This window comes from Entelurus aequoreus, linkage group LG01 (assembly GCF_033978785.1).
Source record: "Entelurus aequoreus isolate RoL-2023_Sb linkage group LG01, RoL_Eaeq_v1.1, whole genome shotgun sequence".
Lineage (NCBI taxonomy): Eukaryota > Metazoa > Chordata > Actinopteri > Syngnathiformes > Syngnathidae > Entelurus > Entelurus aequoreus.
In genome coordinates, this window is record NC_084731.1 from 19,762,001 (window position 1) to 19,779,699 (window position 17,699).

The window sequence follows — 17,699 nt, forward strand, 5'->3', positions numbered from 1 at the left end:
AACTGTACTACTATATGAGTACATGCTTTCTATTGTTTCATTGAAAATAAAACAGTAAAGTCCATTTGGCTGTCATCCGTTTTAATTTTGAGACACGATTGTGTCAAAGTCATGATTTGTTTTATTTCATGCTTGAAATAAGAAATTTTTACTTTGAAAAAGCAATTTTATACTTGTGAGTGTTGATGACACAGCTTTGCAACAGTTGATATTCTAGTTTCAAGCATGTTTTACTCAATATAGGTTATCAAATCTCAGCAACAAGCTGTAATATCTAACAGATCATTTAGGACCAAAACCCTTAAAACAAGTAAAACACTCTAACATAAAATCTGACTAGTGAGAAGAATTATCTTATCAGACAGAAAATAAGCAAATATCACCCTTATTTGAGATATTTAATCTTACTTAGATTTCAGTTTTTGCAGTGTGCATTTGATCCATCACACTTGATCACCCCCTGGGAGGTGAAGGGAGCAGTGGGCAGCAGCGGTGGCCGCGCCCGGGAATCATTTTTGGTGATGTGTGTTTGGGTCCTTTTTTTTCCAGGAACACTAATACCAAAAGTCACAATGTCCGATAGAATTCTAAAAAAGTTATGACAGACCACCTCAAAAAAACGGAATGGAATTGTACAGTTTTTTACTGAATGGGACACCAGAAATGTACATGAAAATAAAGAAAGTGGGATTTACAATATTAACTATGAACAATAAAACACTGAATATTAACACTCCTCTTTTACCTCTCAGACCAGCTCCTCCATAGACATCTTTTACAATCAAGCGCAACTGCTTACCTCGCGCTTCTGCATCAAGCAAAATTCGGGCTCTGTATACAAAATTAGGCTTTATTTTGGGGCACAACATAGATAGCATATACAATCCAACATACACAGTAAGTACCTCCCAATATGGGAGAGGAAATGTTCAAGTTCAACATTGCAGTTTGATCGGGATTGTCCTGCATGACAGTACAGTACACAAGTCAACCATACTGACACTCAGGCATAAATAACAAGTGGTGAGTAGTTTTTTTGGAAAAATATCAGTAAAAGCCAAGATTGACCAAACTGTTCGATTGCAAGAAGGACTACATATTTTCAGAGAGAAGGAACACCAAAGCATTAGGGACTCTTGTTGCGTTTCTTGGACTGAAACCAGCTTTTAAACGACCAGCGTGTTTTTATTTCGGGAGAAGAGAAACAGCTAAATGAAAAGAAACTAGGAATTGTTCGAGAGCCCTTTTATAGAACTTTCAACGTGTGTCACATCTCCTGGTTAGTAGAAGCAACAGTGAGTAAAATCTCACCTTGTACCTGTGACTAATCCTCTTTGAAGCTAAATAATGTCCATACAACTATAAATGTATACAATGGAACCCGCTTAAGTCAGTCTTGCAACCCGTACACTCATCAAGTCCCAGTCAACTCTCTTCTTATTACTAGTACAAGTAGGCCTGGGTCGATATACTGTTCCTTAAATTATTGCCAATAAACGATGTTATTGTTAGTATATTTTGAGACCAAAATTAAGCATATGTGATACTAATTATGCAAGTAACCATAAAACACTAGTGATGTCCGATAATGGCTTTTTTGCCGATATTCCGATATTGTCCAACTCTTAATTACCGATTCCGATATCAACCGATACCGATATATACAGTCGTGGAATTAACACATTATTATGCCTAATTTTGTTGTGATGCCCCGCTGGATGCATTAAACAATGTAACAAGGTTTTCCAAAATAAATCAACTCAAGTTATGGAAAAAAATGCCAACATGGCACTGCCATATTTAATATTGAAGTCACAAAGTGCATGATTTTTTTTTAACATGCCTCAAAACAGTAGCTGGTAATTTGGGACATGCTCTCCCTGAGAGAGCATGAGGAGGTTGAGGTGGGCGGGGGGGAGTTAGTGCTGCAAGGGATTCTGGGTATTTGTTCTGTTGTGTTTATGTTGTGTTACGGTGCGGATGTTCTCCCGAAATGTGTTTGTCATTCTTGTTTGGTGTGGTTCACAGTGTGGCGCATATTTGTAACAGCGTTAAAGTTGTTTATACGGCTACCCCCAGTGTGACCTGTATGGCTGTTGACCAAGTATGCCTTGCATCCACTTGTGTGTGTGTAAAGCCGTAGATATTATGTGATTGGGCCGGCACGCAAAGGCAGTGCCTTTAAGGTTTATTGGCGCTCTGTACTTCTCCCTACGGCCGTGTACACAGCGGCGTTTTAAAAAGTCATATATTTTACTTTTTTAAACAGATACCGATCATTTCCGATTTTACATTTTAAAGCATTTATTGGCCGATAATATCGGACATCTCTGTAAAACACCAATATTATTAATAAAACACAACATTTTATTTCTAATCATTTTTTATCAATTGGAAGGTCAAAACATTTTTCTAAAATAAGTAAACAATTGGATTCTCAATCTCTGTTAGCATAAATTGAACTTCAATAAATATTGAACATTTACAAGTGCAGTTTTTACTCCAATTGGAAAAAAAAAACTTGCTTGTTCGTTGGTGTTGATGGACTCATCTTGCTCATTTGGTTTGGAGCCGAAATATGCCTGGAAAATTTAAAATGCCTTGCAATCATATTTTTTTTTCTCTTAATTTTTCTTACCTTGTGGCGCTTCTCACTACCTAGTCGCGATTAGCAAGTCTTTCCGGGCATTCTGTGTGAGTGTGTAAGCTCGCTGTCCCGCCTCCACCCACAGAGACAAAAGGGGTTCACTCTGTTCGTTTAATTTTGCTATTGAATAAACATGCTCACGTGCTAAAAGCGATGCACAGAGTGAACCCTCTTGGACCCTGGTTGAAAGCCAGAAACAAATTAAACAAACATACACAAACATGGTAATGTATCGATTATCGAGTTATTTTTCATTTAATGTGCAATTAATTGATGTATTGACTATTAGGCCAGGACTAGACGGGAGTGGAAATCCAAATAAATTTTGAGACCCAAAAAGGTATTTTCTATGAAAAGTTAATGTCGCAACATTGTCAACGTCCCTGTTATCGCTAAGCCCAGCTCTGTTACATAAGATTATAAACATACTGTATGTCATACTATTATTCTCCTTATATTGCTAGCAAAAGTTTTTAAAAAAAGTGCAACTTGAGCAATGGCTACTTTGGGTTATGTCGACATCAGTCGGGGTGTGCACATAAACGGGTTCCACTGTATTTGTTAACACCCAGACTAAAATGGAGTTGGCTGAAATAATGGCCTGTTAAGCATTGAATATTTGAATAACATTCACCGTGCAACAACTCAAGAAACATTATCGTTAAAAAAAAAAGTTCACGCCCCAAAAGGGAACTGAAAGTTGTTTCGATCTCTTGACTCAAAGGCTTTGTTGTTCCCTCCATGTTCTGATTCCAAACAAGCAATATCTTTATGACATTACATCCTCACCTGCGTGGCATCTTCTTCTTCTTCGTGGCTGATATTTTAGTGCAGCACCAGATTGTGTGTATTCCAGTGATACAACATGTCCATCAATGATTCCTGACAAAAGTCTCATTCATGCTTATCAATGTGATATTATTCCAATGTCCCAGCCGCTCGGGAGGCTCCGCTTTGGTTCTAGGCTTCTGAGGACGCCTGGGGTTTAAGCTGGGCCTTCTCCATGGCTGTACCGTATGGATCTGACCTTTTGAAGAAGCCCATCTAGAAGATAATAGCCAAGTCATTATATAGTATACCACACGCAATGTAGACTTCTTAGACCAGGACTGAACGAAGTGCAAAGCTGTATTTTGATTAGAGATGTCCGATATTATCGGCCGATAAATGTGTTAAAATGTAATATCGGAAATTATCGGAATCGTTTTTTTTATTATCAGTATCGTTTTTTGTTTGTTTTTTTTGTTTTTTTTATTAAATCCACATAAAAAACACAAGATACACTTACAATTAGTGCACCAACCCAAAAAACCTCCCTCCCCCATTTACACTCATTCACACTCATTCACACAAAAGGGTTGTTTCTTTCTGTTATTAATATTCTGGTTCCTACATTATATATCAATACAGTCTGCAAGGGATGCAGTCCGTAAGCACACATGATTGTGCGTGCTCCTGGTCCACTAATAATACTAACCTTTAACAGTTAATTTTACAAATTTTCATTAATTACTAGTTTCTATGTAACTGTTTTTATATTGTTTTACTTTCTTTTTTATTCAAGAAAATGTTTTTAATTTATTTATCTTATTTTATTTGATTCATTTTTTTAAAAAGTACCTTATCTTCACCATACCTGGTTGTCCAAATTAGGCATAATAATGTGTTAATTCCACGACTGTATATATCGGTTGATATCAGTATCGGTAATTAAAGAGTTGGACAATATCGGCATATCGGATATCGGCAAAAAGCCATTATCGGACATCCCTAATTTTGATGCTTGTAATACACATTCAAAAGCTTGACCTACACTAGTGGTTTTAGTGTCTTAAATGGGAAAAAAAATACAATTAAGAAAAGTGATTACCGTATTTTTCTGAGTATAAGTCGCTCCGGAGTATAAGTCGCACCGGCCGAAAATGCATAATAAAGAAGGAAAAAAACATACATAAGTCGCGCTGGAGTATAAGTCGCATGTTTGGGGGAAATTTATTTGATAAAACCCAACACCAAGAATAGACATTTGAAAGGCAATTTAAAATAAATAAAAATAGTGAACAACAGGCTGAATAAGTGTACGTTATATGACGCATAAATAACCAACTGAGAACGTACCTGGTATGTTAACGTAACATATTATGGTAAGAGTCATTGAAATAACTATAACATATAGAACATGCTATACATTTACCAAACAATCTGTCACTCCTAATCGCTAAATCCCGTGAAATCTTATACGTCTAGTCTCTTACGTGAATGAGCTAAATAATATTATTTGATATTTTACGGTAATGTGTTAATAATTTCACACATAAGTCGCTCCTGAGTATAAGTCGCACTCCCGGCCAAACTATGAAAAAAACTGCGACTTATAGTCCGAAAAATACGGTAATATCAAATTGTGTCTGCATCCTTTAATTTGCCTGTACATGGTCATTGGCAAAAAAGTATCATGCAAAACCAACTTTTCTTACTTATTGGTACCTGTTTTTGTGTATTTGGGATCTGCATACCGTATTTTTGTACGGTATTGTAAGGCGCACTGCCGATGAGCGGGTCTATTCAGGTCTTTTTTCATACAAAAGGCGCACCGGATTATAAGGAGCATTAAAGGGGTCATATTATTTAATTATTTTCTAAATGTAAAACACTACCTTGTGGTCTACATAACATCTAATGGTGGTACTTTGGTCAAAATGTTGCATAGATGATGTTTTACAGATAATCTTCAAGTCGCTTTCTGACGTTTTGTGGGCGGTCTTATTTACGTGGTTCACCTTCGACAGCGTCTTTTCTCCGTCATCTTTGTTGTAGCGGTGTAGCGTGCAAGGACGGGGGTGGAAGAAGTGTCAAAAGATGGCGCTAACTGTTTTAATGACATTCAGACTTTTACTTCAATCAATAACGGAGCAGCATCTCCTCATCCGTGGTTCATTAGTGCAATAACAAGGCCGGAAATGTGTCCCGTGAAAAACCGTCCGACCATAACTCTCTAATAACTAAAGTTCCTTGGGTGAATAATGTAAACTCACTACACCGGTATGTTTTAGCGCGTTCATGGCAAGTTTACTGACAATTATAAGTAACAACTTTACACTACTTAATATAAGAAATGGCAAGAGCGGAGGATGAATGTCCCATAACAAGAAGATAGAGAAAAAGAAGAAGCTTATCGACTACTAAATTTTCAGGACTTATGCAGCTCCCAAATACAGATCAGCAGGTACCAGAAAGTACGAAAAGTTGCTTTTGCATAATATTGCGAAACAAAACGCCAGATAATATGTCTTACCTTATACACACACCATAATAATACTTGTATGTTGAAGCACAGTACAATCCATCAAGCGGTGCGGCTTCATAGCTTACCAAAGTCGTACTAAAATATTTTGATAGATTTTTGTGCGCCTTGTGTAAAGTTATATATTTTCAATGGAACATATACAATTTTGGTGTTGTTTACTTGAGTCATATTGCAGTTTACACATATCTCTTATGTGTGACTGACATCTACTGGTCACACTTACCATTTCACCATGTACCAAATAAAATAGCTTCAAGGTCGGTAAGCACAACCAAAACTATTCCGTACATTAGGTACACTGGGTTATAAGGCGCACTGTTGAGTTTTGAGGACATGAAAGGATTTTAAGTGTGCCTTATAGTCGGAAAAATACGGTACTTAAGAATGACTATTCAGGGGATTGCGACTTGTTAGAAGTTTGTTTAGATATTTTGACTAGAAGTTAGAAATATACAGTATACTTGATGAGATTGTGAGTGTTTCCAGTGTAAATACTTTGGCACAGTTAGGTGCCAATACTAGTTAACAATCTTGTTACCTTGTACAGCAGATAGATGAGCAAGGAGAGTAAAAGTAGCCCAGCCAGAACCGCCAGAACGATGATCCACCAGGGAACAGAGAAAATGCTATCAGGCTTGCTCCACAGGACGGACGTCACCACCTAAACGACAAGAAGCCATGATCCATTCGGTCATTTGACTCGCATCCATTTTACTCGCTCACAGGAAAGGAATAAAAACGCTGAAATAAAAAAAAGGCTTACTACCTTTTTAAAGCCAGATGGCTTTGATTTTGGAAGAATGGAATAAGGCATCTTGTCCACAGTGAACTGAACAGAGCACTCCAAAAGATACTGCTTGTAGGCCCTCTGAAGGAAAACAAAACAGCAATAAACAAACTGTTGTTGTTAACAAAAAAACGATAACCTAAACATAAAGTCATGTGGAATTCTGTTAGGCTGACAGCAATTTGTTACAATCAGCGGTAAAATACATATTTGATCCCCTACTGGTTTTGTAAGTTCACCCTCTTACAAGGATTTAAACAGTCCATAGTTTTAATACTGAGTTTATTCCAGCCCAGGGACACAAAATGTAAACACATCTACAAAATAACTTGAATGATTTAATTTGTATTTTTTGTAAAATAAGTATTTCATCCCCAAAGAAAACTTGACCAAGTGGTAGAGAAAAGCTTGTTGGCAAATCCAGAGGTCAGACGTTTCTTGTCGCTGGTCAGCAAGGTTGCAAACATCTCTGTAGGGATTTTGGTCAGAGAAATAATCTCAAGGCAGAATTATTTCCACATCCATGTTTGACATTAGGGATGTTGTTGTTGGGCTGATTGTTGCTCTCAAGTGTAGGAATGTGTCGCGTTTACATTTGAATCGATACTCACTGGTGCCGATTTTCTGTACTCTTGTGTTCAAATGTGTTAATGTTTATTGTTTGAAAAAAGGCTGCACTATATTACATAGTAGACTTAGCATGCAGTTGCAATTCCAAGACGGTAGATGGCAGTAGTGTATAGACTACGGCAGAGCCATGCATAGAGTATGGACAACCTGGTTTCAGAGTTGATATCTAACATGGCGCCCTGTAGTCACGTGAGAGGCTTTTGACCTATCATTTAGGAGATTGTCTGGCCATACTCTCTCTGATTGGTCGTGACTTCAGGGCGCCATGTTGGACAGCAACTCTGAAACCGAGTTGTCCTCACTCTGTCTAATCACGGCTCTGGACTACGGCTTGTTACTTTAGCCAGGAAGTAGTCTTTGCCAGTTTTTTATTTTGTTGAGGTTTACAAAGTGTTTGTATTTGTATATTGTGTTTATTACCCACCATCTGTTTGAGTTTAACCTACATCTTAGTTGTAGTTTCTATTACCAAATGTGGAGGTGTTGAAATTGCCATGTAGAATCGTTAATACTTGCTGGTAACATGTCTATGGCAAATCCAATGTATATTAGCATTGATAGCGCATTTTTAAAAGTGCAGCCTTTCTGTACTTTTGTGCACTTTTTTTTTGTTGCTTTTTTAGCATGGAAAATTGTAACATTACCTAGAGGCCGCCGACTGTGTCAGCTCTGAGTGCTTGTTTTACGGCCAAGTGCTTGAGTCTAATCACGTGCGTTTGATTTTACGGAAATTCGTACCTGGTAGTACCGACGGACTTCAGTCGGTACTAGTGTTGTCCCGATACCAATATTTTGGTACTTTTCGATACTTTTCTAAATAAAGGGAACCACAAAAAATTGCATTATTGGCTTTATTTTAACAAAAAATCTTACGGTACATTAAACATGTGTTTCTTATTGCAAGTTTGTCCTTAAATAAAATAGTGAACATACTAGACAACTTATTTTTAGGAGTAAGTAAGCAAACAAAGGCTCCTAATTTATTTATCATTCTATTATTTTGTCAACATTCTTAAGGACAAGTGGTAGAAAAATCATTATTAATCTACTTGTTCATTTACTGTTAATATCTGCTTACTCTCTCTTTTAACATGTTCTATCTACACTTCTGTTAAAATGTAATAATCACTTATTTTTCTCTTGTTTGATACTTAACATTAGTTTTGGACGATACCACAAATGTGGGTATCAATGCGATACCAAGTAGTTACAGGATCATACATTGGTCATATTCAAAGTCCCCATGTGTCCAGGGACATATTTTCTGGGTTTATAATCATTATATACATTTTTAAAAAACGAAAAAAGATTTTACCGGTACTTTTTAGAGGTGGTATAGTACAGAATATGATACATTAGTATCACGGTATACCGTAAAACCCTAATCGGTACCCATCCCTACTCATTTTTCCAAGCCTGGTCTGAGTCATTCATGTGTTCATTAACTAACTTCATCTTTACCCACACGGGGGAAATCTAGCATGGAGACTGATTGAGATCCTTAGGGACGGTATAGCTCGTTTGGTAGAGTGGCCGTGCCAGCAACTTGAGGGTTCCAGGTTTGATCCCCGCTTCCGCTATCTTAGTCACTGCCATTGTGTCCTTGGGCAAGACACTTTACCCACCTGCTCCCAGTGCCACCCACACTGGTTTAAATGTAACTTAGATATTGGGTTTTACTATGTAAAAGCGCTTTGAGTCACTAGAGGAAAGTGCTATATAAATATACTTCACAATCCTGTATTTTTTTAAATTTACAAGTCATTGCACCTATAGTGGTTTCTTTTTCACCAAGCGTTTTGCTGATAGTCTTTGAAGTGCATCCCAGTCTTGTGCAGGTCTACAATCTTGTCCCTTTTGTTAGCTATTTGGCTCTCATATGGGAGTGTGAATTATTAACCCCCACCAGAGGGCAGTATGTTTCCAGGCTTCCTGGCTTTTCTTCTTCTGATGTGATATTGATGAAGTTACTTCTAGCTGTAAATTGTGTCTTCTCACCTCAATGAAAGTCTCTGCCCAAAGTCGGAAGTGAACACGTAGTATACCACTGGCTCCTCTCTCCAGCAGCCCAACGTTACACTTCAGCCGCCAGCACTCCACGGTTGAGCATGTCTGTGACACACATTCATACAAGAATGTATATTTCTCTACGCAATGACGTTAAATAAAAAAATATTTTTCTCTTTAGTCACATTTTTAATGTGGTTGAGCAACACAATAAATTCAGAAGTGATGCACCCCAGTAAATGGCAAACATAATTAACTCCCGCTTGTAAACAATTACAGTAGACAGCAGGAGATCTGGGCCAGGGCTCATTATATTCCCATTTCCTCTGCCGAGTTCAGCAATCTCATTACAATTCAAACACTTTGCAAGTACAGAAGCCTCAAGCTTGCATTCTTGGGTTGTAACTCGACTCGACAACATTCAATACAGCCATCCAAAAAGCCCACTCGGGAGGAAAACGCTCATTCAACCCAAAAGCTATATACGTTGTTTAAGAGTTCAAGTTGAGGTGCAGTTCACCATTTTGTTTGCAAATATTACAATTTGTACAAAACCCAAAACCAGTGAAGTTGGCACGTGTGTGAATCGTAAATAAAAACAGAATACAAAGATTTCCATATCCTTTTCAACCTATATTCAATTGAATAGACTGCAAACACAAGATACTTAACATTCAAACTGATAAATTGATATATTATTTTATAAATATTAGCTCATTTGGAATTTGATGCCTACAACATGTTTCAAAAAAGCTGGCACAAGTGGCAAAAAAGACAGAAAGAGTTGAGGAATGCTCATCAAACACTTATTTGGAACATCCCACAGGTGCCATGATTGGGTATAAAAGCAGCTGAAATGTTCAGTCATTCACAAACAAGGATGGGGCGAGAGTCACCACTTTGTGAACAAATGAGTGAGCAAATTGTCCAATAGTTTAAGAACAACATTTCTCAACCAGCTATTGCAAGGAATTTAGGGATTTCACCATCTACGGTCCGTAATATCATCAAAAGGTTCAGAGAATCTGGAGAAATCACTGCACAATGAATGCCCGTGACCTTCAATCCCTCAGGCGGTACTGCATCAAGAAGCGACATCAGTGTGTAAAGGATATCACCACATGGGCTCAGGAACACTGCAGAAAACCACTGTCAGTAACTACAGTTCGTCACTACATCTGTAAGTGCAAGTTAGAACTCTACTATGCAAAGCCAAAGCCATTTATCAACAACACCCAGAAACGGCGCCGGCTTCGCGGGGCCCGAGCTCATCTAAGATGGACTGATGCAAAGTGGAAAAGTGTTCTGTGGTCTGATGAGTCAGCAAGAAAATGCCAAGCCACATTCTGCACGTGTTACAACAGCATGGTTTCATAGTAAAAGAGTGCGGGTACTAGACTGGCCTGCCTGTAGTCCAGACCTGTCTCCTATTGAAAATATGTGGCACATTATGAAGCCTAAAATACCACAACGGAGACCTCGAACTGTTAGAATGGGAAATAATTCCACCTGAAATGTTTAAAAAATTGGTCTCCTCAGTACCCAAAGGTTTACTGAGTGTTGTTAAAATGAAAGGCCATGTAACACAGTGGTAAAAATGCTCCTGTGACAACTTTTTTGCAATGTGTTGCTGCCTTTAAATTCTAAGTTAATGATTATTTGCAAAAAGAAAACTTAGTTTCTCATTTTGAACATTAAATATCTTGTCTTTGCAGTCTATTCAATTGAATATAGGTTGAAAATTATTTGCAAATCATTGTATTCTGTTTTTATTTACCATTTACACAACGTACCAACTTCACTGGTTTTTTTATTTACCAAGTTTCCATGTTCAGCCAAGGGACTTTTGACTTCCCTCTTTTGGATAAGATGTTCTGGTGTGGACTGCAGAGATGAGGGAATCTTTGCGGCAGGAGGCTGAAGCTGTGTGCATAATAAGTACATTATTCTTAATTGCAGTGCAACACTAAAAGGTTAAGAATGATTAACCGTGTTTTGCGTGTGTGTGCGCCACCACCTTAAGTTTCAGTGCATTGAGGGTGTGTTTAGAAGAGCAGCTAAGGGGTCCTTCCGTGACCACCTCCACAGGATAGAGCAGGTCGTGGCCGTGAGCCTTGAGAGGGCATCTCACCTCTAATGTGGATTGACTGACAACACTGGGGCCGTTGTTAACCAACTGAAAGACAGAAAGACAGTTTGAACTTGCCCGCACAATACGTGGGAAGAGCCAACTTTCATACTGTGCAAAATGCTATAAAATTAAAGGAGCTGTATGTAAGAATTGCATGTCAAGTCATCATTAAATGGCCCTGATATTTTTTGTCATAAAAAATTACAATCATGTGCTTACGGACTGTATTCCTGCAGACTGTATTGATATATATTGATATATAATGTAGGAACCAGAATATTAATAACAGAAAGAAACAACCCTTTTGTGTGAATGAGTGTAAATGGGGGAGGGAGCTTTTTTGGGTTGGTGCACTAATTGTAAGTGTATCTTGTGTTTTTTATGTTGATTTAATTTAAAAAAATATTAAAATTATTTGTATTTGTATTTTATTTTTTTTATATTCTTGTGCGGCCCGGTACCAATCGATCCACGGACCGGTACCGGGCCGCGGCCCGGTGGTTGGGGACCACTGATGTAGACCACAAGGAAGTGTTTTACATTAAGGGGAAAAAAATAAAAAATGACCCCTTTAATGCGCCCTAACCCCCCGCCACTCCGAAAGGGACGAGCGGTAGAAAATGGATGGATGGATAATGCGCCCAATAATCCGGTGCGCCTTATATATGAAAACCGATCGAAAATAGACCGTTCATCGGCAGTGTGCCTTATAATCCGGTGCGCCCTATGGTCTGGAAATTACGGTATATACCGCATTTTTCGGAGTATAAATCGCTGCGGAGTATAAGTCGCACCTGCCGAATGCATAATAAAGAAGGAAAAAAACATATATAAGTCGCACTGGAGTATAAGTCGCATTTTTTGGGGAAATGTATTTGATAAAACCCAACACCAAGAATAGACATTTGAAAGGCAATTTAAAATAAATAAAGAATAGTGAACAACAGGCTGAATAAGTGTACGTTATATGAGGCATAAATATTGATTGATTGATTGATTGAGACTTTTATTAGTAGGTTGCACAGTGAAGTACATATTCCGTACAATTGACCACTAAATGGTAACACCCAAATAAGTTTTTCAACTTGTTTAAGTCGGGGTCCACTTAAATTGATTCATGATACAGATATATACTATCATATATACTATCATCATAATACAGTCATCACACAAGATAATCACATTGAATTATTTACATTATTTACAATCAGGGGTGTGGGGGCGGGGGGGGGGGTGGACATCAAGTAATGGACATAGAGAGAGAGAGAGAGAGAGAGAGAGAGAGAGAGAGAGAGAGAGAGAGAGAGAGAGAGAGAGAGAGAGAGAGAGAGAGAGAGAGAGAGAGAGAGAGAGAGAGAGAGAGAGAGAGATCAGAAGGCATAAGAAAAAGAAAAAGTATCTGCATTTGATTGTTTACATTTGATTATTAGCAATCCGGGGAGGGTGTTAGTTTAGGGTTGTAGCTGCCTGGAGGTGAACTTTTATTGCGGTTTTGAAGGAGGATAGAGATGCCCTTTCTTTTATACCTGTTGGGAGCGCATTCCACATTGATGTGGCATAGAAAGAGAATGAGTTAAGACCTTTGTTAGTTCGGAATCTGGGTTTAACGTGGTTAGTGGAGCACCCCCTGGTGTTGTGGTTATGGCGGTCATTTATGTTAAGGAAGTAGTTTGACATGTACTAACCAACTGAGAACGTGCCTGGTATGTTAACGTAACATATTATGGTAAGAGTCATTCAAATAACTATAACATATAGAACATGCTATACGTTTACCAAACAATCTGTCACTCCTAATCGCTAAATCCCATGAAATCTTATACGTCTAGTCTCTTACGTGAATGAGCTAAATAATATAATTTGATATTTTACGGTAATGTGTTAATAATTTCACACATAAGTCGCTCCTGAGTATAAGTCGCACCCCTGGCCAAACTGTGAAAAAACTGCTACTTATAGTCCGAAAAATACGGTAATGCATTTGAAACGATGCCTTTTCTAATAACCCCAAAATAAATCAGTTTTGTACTAATAACAATGTGTTAATTCTGTCAAAACAGGCTTAAAATTGCAACATACCTCATAGACCTGTTGGAGCTCAGGGCCAATGTCCTGCTCATTAACCAGACTCTGACGAACACTCCAATTGGGAGGGGGGAAGAAGACTTTGTCTGGCCGAGAAACACTGCAACGGAAGACGTGAAAGTTCAGTAACAAGCAGGAGTAACAATACAAATTAATGATGCCTCACCCCTGCAGGATGACATCAGCCATTGCAGCTACCTCCAGCTGGAAGAGCACCACTTCACTCTCTGAGTTATTAGCATTTTTACTACAACACATAGAAAAAGAAATATATCACAGATATCAATCCATCCATGCATCTATTTTCTGCCGCTCATCTGTTGCTTATCCTAGATAAGTCACCCTAAAGAGGAAACCCTTTTTTGGTCACAACTAGGGCTGCAACAACTAATCGATTAAATCGATTAAAATCGATTATAAAAATAGTTGGCGATTAATTTAGTCATCGATTTGTTGGATCTATGCTATGCGCATGCGCAGAGGCTATTTTTTTATTTTTTTTATTTTTAATAAACCTTTATTTATAAACTGCAACATGTACAAACAGCTGAGAAACAATAATCAAAATTAGTATTGTGCCAATATGCTGGTTTTTTTCAATAAAATACTGGAAAGGATAGAAATGTAGTTTGTCTCTTTTATCCGATTATTAATCGATTAATCAAAGTAATAATGGACAGATTAATCGATTATCAAATTAATCGTTAGTTGCAGCCCTAGTCACAACCCAAAGTAACCATAGGTGAGGGTAGGGACGTAGATTTCATATCTGCCTCTTGAGCTGACGCTAATGATACTTCAGCTACTCCACCTGAGGCTGAGAACCAAGGCTACAGATTTTGAGGAACTAGGTCTTATTCCAAAAGCTTCACACGGTTAGACGGCCCAGTAAACGCTGAAGATCAGCCTGATAAGGCCATCAGGATCACATCATCTGCAAATAGCAAACAAGATCCTAAGGCCCCCAACCCCCCAAACCGGAAACACTTTGGTGTTAACAATTCTGTAGATTTTCTCATATTTTTCTTTTCATAACTATTGACAAACTTAGTTATGCTACATCAATTCTGGAGATTTGTCATTTCTGTCAGGATGTCGGATGATAAGGGCAGAATCCGGGGGAGTTGGCAACCTTGCCTTCAACAACTTGGCTAGGTCTAGAATTTCTGTCCATAAAAATAATATATTAGTGACAAAGCCTTGGCGGAGGCAAACGTTTAGTGAACAAGGTTGAAATATGCTCTCTCGTCACATAGCTTGCATGACTGACGCCCGCTAGCTTCTCCCCCTCCAAAGCCTCGGAAGGACTTTTACGCGCACATTTTATAACATTCCGTCAGCCGCTGCACTGAGTGCAGAGCTGGGATTGTTCGGCTTTTTGAAGTACTGTATTTTTGGACTATGAGTGGCAGTTTTTTTCATAGTTTGGCCATGAGTGCGACTTATACTCAGGAGCGACTTATGTGTGAAATTATTAACACATTACCGTAAAATATCAAATAATATTATTTATCTCATTCACGTAAGAGACTAGACGTATAAGATTTCATGGGATTCAGCGATTAGGAGTGACAGATTGTTTGGTAAACGTATAGCATGATCTATATGTTATAGTTATTTGAATGACTCTTACCATAATATGTTACGTTAACATACCAGGCACGTTCTCAGTTGGTTATTTATGCCTCATATAAACGTACACTTATTCAGCCTGTTGTTCACTATTCTTTATTTATTTTAAATTACCTTTTAAATGTCTATTCTTGGTGTTGGGTTTTATCAAATAAATGTCCCCAAAAAATGCGACTTATACTCCAGTGCGACTTATATATGTTTTTTTTCCTTCTTTATTATGCATTTTCGGCTGGTGTGACTTATACTCCGGAGCGACTTATACTCCGAAAAATACGGTAATCAACAGCAGCCGCACACTATAAAAAATACAAGATACTTACAATATTAACATAAAAAAAACACAGAAAAAAGATGTTCGCCATGATAGATCGCATTGTTGTGTAGCTAGCTTAGACTTCTACTGTAAGGAAATAGCGTCACCGTCCTCCGGCAAAATAAAAAATACATTTTCTAAAAAAATATATAGTTTTAATTGTATCAGTGTGTACTCTGCTTGGCAATGGACGAGTAAGTTATATAATCCGTTATTAAGTTCGCAATGTAGCTCGTAGCTTAGTCTATAGCCTTGAGCCTCGGTTGTTTACAACTCAAAGCAGCTGTGCAGTGGAGTTATTTACATGATACAGATTAGCAAAGCCTTTTATTGTCAACATACACATGTACACGCCCAGGGTCTAGCATTATAAAGTTACTGACTTGGTAGATGTTTAACCTCAGCCAGCCTATAGTTCCAACCTGCACGTCACCTGGGCTTCGTTACTCTCTCTCGTCCGCCAGCATCGCCTCCTAACTCAGTGGTTCTCAAATGGGGGTACGCGTACCTCTGGGGGTACTTGAAGGTATGCCAAGGGGTACGTGAGATTTTTTTTAAATGTCTGTCAAAAAGAAGTTTTGTGGACATGTTCCATAAATATTAATGTTAAAGATTTCTTTTTTTGTGAAGAAATGTTTAGAATTAAGTTCATGAATCCAGATGGATCCGTATTACAATCCCCAAGTTGATGATTACTTTTATGTGTAGAAATCTTTATTTATAATTGAATAACTTGATTATTTTTCAACAAGTTTTTAGTTATTTTTATATCTTTTTTTCCAAATAGTTCAAGAAATACCACAACAAATGAGCAATATTTTGCACTGTTATACAATTTGATAAATCAGAAACTGATGACATAGTGCTGTATTTTACTTCTTTATCTCTTTTTTTCAACCAAAAATGCTTTGCTCTGATTAGGGCAGACCTGGGCATTGTGCGGCCCGCGGGCCGCATCCGGCCCTTTGTACGTCCCTGTCCGGCCCGCGTGAGGCCAATTATAAATTACAAAATAAATTTTAAAAAGCATCTATTTCGAGTGTGCAATACAACGGTGCTGCTTTTGTTTTGAAAAGCGTTATTTGTATTACTTCCGTGTGGACGTATGCTCGTGCGCGCAGCGGCAATCTCAAATTACAAAATAAATTTAAAAAAACATCTTTGTCGTGCGTGCAATACAACTGTGCTGCTTTTATTTTGAAAAGTGTTATTGTGCGTATGTCCTGTGAGGGAAGGCGCACAGCGACTAAAAAGAGAAAAGTTGATGACGAATGGCGTGTTTTCAACAAGACAAGTAAAGGTAAAGCTGTGTGCTTATTTGTGGTACACACGTTGCTGTGTTTAAAGAATATAGTGTAACGACCTGCTGAAGTAGATGTTGTCTTCTTGAGTTGCGTAAATGAGGAGTGAGGAGACGTGCGTGTGGAAGGAACGAGATATGTTGAGCTGTGTTAGTATAGCTTGCTCAATAAAAGTTTAAAAAGAGCGTCAGACTTGATGTGCACTTCTTCTGGACACTACAATTGGTGGCAGAAGTAAAACTTTGCGCATACTGCACTGTTTGTGTGCTACGTCATCGGGAGGTACGTGCCACGTGAGGAGCTCGCCGCAAAGAGAGAGAGAGAGAGAGAGAGAGAGAGAGAGAGAGAGAGAGAGAGAGAGAGTGTTTACAGGTGCAGCCACGCTGCTTGCCACGGGGGGAATTCCGCCCTCAATGAAGACTCCCAGGTTTGATGGCAAGGCGAACTGGGAGGCATTTCATCCCACTTCTGACATCAATTGTAGCGTCCAGAAGAAGTGCACACCAAGTCTGATGCACTTTTTAAACTTTTATTGAGCATGCTATACTAACACAGCTCAACTTATCTCGTTCTTTCCAAAAGGAAAACCAATCCTCACTCCTCATTTCCGCAACAGCAACGCTTCCTCCTTCTTCACCAATCACCTTACAGGCGTGCTACGTTCACAATGTTTTCTTATCTGGTTAAATAAAGGTTTTACAACAAAGAGGATGCAGGATAAAGTGACAGAAATTGAAATTTTTGTATTGTAATATACATCAGGAAGTGTTGTGTAAGAAAGTGTTAAAAATAAAACCATCAAAAGCCATCTGCTTTTGTATAAAGATAAGTTAGGTTAAATGAAAATATTATTATT

The 17,699-nt window shown here is 38.2% G+C and overlaps 1 protein-coding gene across 1 annotated transcript in view; it reads right to left on the reverse strand.

Annotated features, from left to right (window-relative positions):
* Positions 1 to 718: 718 nt before the first annotated feature.
* LOC133648840 (integrin alpha-5-like) overlaps positions 719 to 17,699 on the reverse strand; it is a 100,378-nt gene continuing 83,397 nt past the window's right edge. Inside the window, exons 23-30 of the mRNA XM_062045315.1 lie at positions 13,761 to 13,841; positions 13,589 to 13,694; positions 11,396 to 11,554; positions 11,197 to 11,301; positions 9,370 to 9,483; positions 6,721 to 6,822; positions 6,493 to 6,615; positions 719 to 3,691 (exon numbers count right to left, since the gene is read on the reverse strand). Of these exons, the coding sequence (XP_061901299.1) occupies positions 3,608 to 3,691; positions 6,493 to 6,615; positions 6,721 to 6,822; positions 9,370 to 9,483; positions 11,197 to 11,301; positions 11,396 to 11,554; positions 13,589 to 13,694; positions 13,761 to 13,841 (874 nt within the window). The 3' untranslated portion in view covers positions 719 to 3,607. The remainder of the gene's footprint in view (positions 3,692 to 6,492; positions 6,616 to 6,720; positions 6,823 to 9,369; positions 9,484 to 11,196; positions 11,302 to 11,395; positions 11,555 to 13,588; positions 13,695 to 13,760; positions 13,842 to 17,699) is intronic.